We start from the raw sequence: 3,035 nt of genomic DNA, 5'->3' as shown, positions 1-3,035 counted from the left end.
TATGGTTTAGCATATGTAAATCAATAAATGACTTAACTGCATAAACAGAAACAAAAGACTATGATCATGTCAATAGATACAGAAAAGGGATTCAACAAAATCCAGTACCTTTCATGATAAAAACTCTCAATAAACTAGACAAAGAAGGAACATACCTCAAAATTATGAAAGCCATATATGACAAACCTACAGTAAACAGCACATTAAAAGGGAAAAAGTTGAAACAATTCCTCCAAAGAACTGTAACAAGACAAGGGCCCACTGTTACCACTTCTACTCAACATATTATTGGAAGTCCTAGCCAGAGCAATCGGGCAAGAGAAGGAAATAAAGGGCATACAAATCAGGAAAGAGAACATCCAAAATACCGAATCATATTTCACAGATAGAGAAAAAATAATCTTAAGCTTCGTGTGGAACTAGAGCCTGAATAGCCAAAGCAAAGAATTTATAAGACCCCAAATGCAAATATGGCAACAATAAAAATAAATAAATCAGACTTAATTAAATTAAAGAACATCTGGTCAGCAAAGGAAATAATCACCAGAGTAAACAGATAACCTACAGAATGGAGAAAAGATCCGCAAACTATACACCTGACAAAGGACTAAGATCCAGAAATCTTTTTTTCTTGTTGATTTCTTCTCTTCAATTATTATTTTTTTATTTCAAACTATTAAGGGGGTACAAGTGTTTTTATTACATGGATATCTTGTACAATGCTTAATTCAGGGCTTTTGGTGTGCCCATCACCAGAAGAGTGTTCATTGTACCCAATTGGTAAACTTCTATCCCATGCTCAGCCTCCCACCCTTCTCATGTCTTTATATGCTTTGTGCCTTTGTGTACCCATCTACTAGTGCCCACTTATTAATGAGAACATATGGTATTTGGTTTTCCATTCCTTAGGACAGTGGTCTCCATTTCCATCCAAGTTGCCGCAATTGACATAATCTGAGTCCTTTTTATGGCTGAGTAGTAGTCCATGGTATATATGTATACACACACACACACACCACATTTTCTTTGTCCACTCATGAATTGAAGTGTATTTGGGTTGATTCCACATCTTTGCAACTGTGAACTGTGCTGCAATAAACATTTGACTGCAGGTGCCTTTTTGATAAAATGACTTCATTTTCTTTGGGTAGATACCCAGCAGTGGGATGGCTAGATCAAATAGTTGGCCTATATTTACTTCTTTGAGGAATCTCCATACTATTTTTCATAGAGGTTGTACTATTTTGTAGTCTCACCAACAGTGTATAAGCATTTTTCTCTGTGCATCCCTGCCAGTATCTGTTGTTTTTTGACTTTTTACTATGGCCATGATGACGGGGATAGAGTCGTATCCCATTGTGGTTTTACCTTGAAATTCCCTGATGATTAGTGATGTCAAGTATTTTTTGATAGGTTTGTAGGCCTATCAAAAAATCTTATCTTCCTTTGGAAAACTTCTGTTCGTATCTTTTGCCTACTTGTTGATGGGGTTGTTTTCTTCTTGTTGATTTCTTTCTTTATTTGAAATAAAAAAAATAATAATTTGGCCAAGCATGGTGACTCAAAGCTATAATCCCAGCACTCTGGGGGGTGAGGGGGGCTGAGGTGGGAGGATAGCTTGAGGCCAGGAGTTTGAGATCAGCCTGAGCAACATAGAGAGACCCTGTCTCTACAAAAAATACAAAAAAGAAGTTAATGATAAGGTAATTCCATGGGAGGCTTTCAGGCAGGAGGATTGCCTTAGTCTAGGAGTTTGAGTCCAGCCTAGGCAACATAGGAAGACCCGGCCTTAAAAAAAAAAGAGAGAGAGAGAAAAGATGGTTTCAAGTGAAGTATAATACGAATGTGTATGGCAAGCATACCAAACCTTTCCTCTCCACATGGGGAATAAACACAGAAAGGTCTGACGAGGATTTTTAGCTAAAAGCAGCAGCTAATGCTTTGATAGATGCATACAAGCTCTTTCTAACATTAACAAGTCATGAAAAACCATAAATGACAACGTTAAAGTGAGAACTTCAAAGAATACTTCTGTTTTGTGAGCATTTATTAACTAAAAAAGATTCAATGGTCAAATTGAAACGACCTATGGGGCTCCAAAACAGCCACTTTTTAAGTTGCAAAATCAATACATAATGGGGAAATCCAATGATGTTTAAAAATGTAAGATTAATTCTTTTCATCAAGTTCTTCTACTTGCATTTGCAAAGAGAACGACGCACCTGTTTCAGAGATTCTTTAGCCTGTTAAGGCAAAAACAAAAGGCACATGATCAGAGAGAATGAGAAACATCAGCATTACTACTTGAGAGGAATTCTATGCATTTATGATATCCTAGTGCAATAATATATTTAAACTACTAGTGGCAAGGCCAGGTGTGGTGGTTCATGCCTATAACCACCTTTGGGAAGATCAGGCAGGAGGACTACTTGAGTCCAGGAGTTCATGGCTGCAACCACCTATAATTGCACAGCAGAGCAAGATCTTGTCTCTAAAAAAGAATTAAAATAAAATATAACAAAAAAACTATTAGTGGCAAATGCCTAAAATATTTCAAGTTCTTATGGATACTTTTTTAAAAAGATGAGTTTGATTTCTAACTCTTTTCTTTTTAAAAAATATTAGTTTATCCCTTAATGGTTTTTCTAGGTTACATCCTTAAAGAAACATTCTGTAATTTAGTTTCCTTTTTTTCTATTACATTAAAAATAATACTTTACAAGGTGTTATATTTAAATTTTAAATGCACTGTCCTATAAACTCACAAAAAGAACGTTCTTTAGCTTTCTCAGATCGGATTGTTCACATGTAAGGCAATCCATAAAATTAAAGCATTATTGTATGTTTTCTATATAACGATTATCTGAAATAAAATATTTTTCTAAAGTCTTTTCAATTTTTGGATCATAATATTCTAGTAATTTTTTTTAATTTTGTAGGTATTCAGTTTAGAAAGTATAGCTAACAAAAGTTATTTTTTACCATAACTTTTTGTTATAAAATTACTGTGAAAAAAAATCCATGTATGCACTGAG

General features: G+C 34.7%; 1 protein-coding gene across 1 annotated transcript in view; it reads right to left on the bottom strand.

Annotated features, from left to right (window-relative positions):
* Positions 1-2,029: 2,029 nt before the first annotated feature.
* MCUB (mitochondrial calcium uniporter dominant negative subunit beta) overlaps positions 2,030-3,035 on the bottom strand; it is a 110,352-nt gene continuing 109,346 nt past the window's right edge. The window contains exon 8 of the mRNA XM_053565045.1: positions 2,030-2,243. Coding sequence (XP_053421020.1) covers positions 2,193-2,243 — 51 coding nt within the window. The 3' untranslated portion in view covers positions 2,030-2,192. The remainder of the gene's footprint in view (positions 2,244-3,035) is intronic.

This window comes from Nycticebus coucang, chromosome 1 (assembly GCF_027406575.1).
Source record: "Nycticebus coucang isolate mNycCou1 chromosome 1, mNycCou1.pri, whole genome shotgun sequence".
Taxonomy (NCBI): Eukaryota; Metazoa; Chordata; class Mammalia; order Primates; family Lorisidae; genus Nycticebus; species Nycticebus coucang.
Note: the sequence above shows the minus strand (reverse complement) of the source record. Positions and strands in the feature narration are given on the sequence as shown.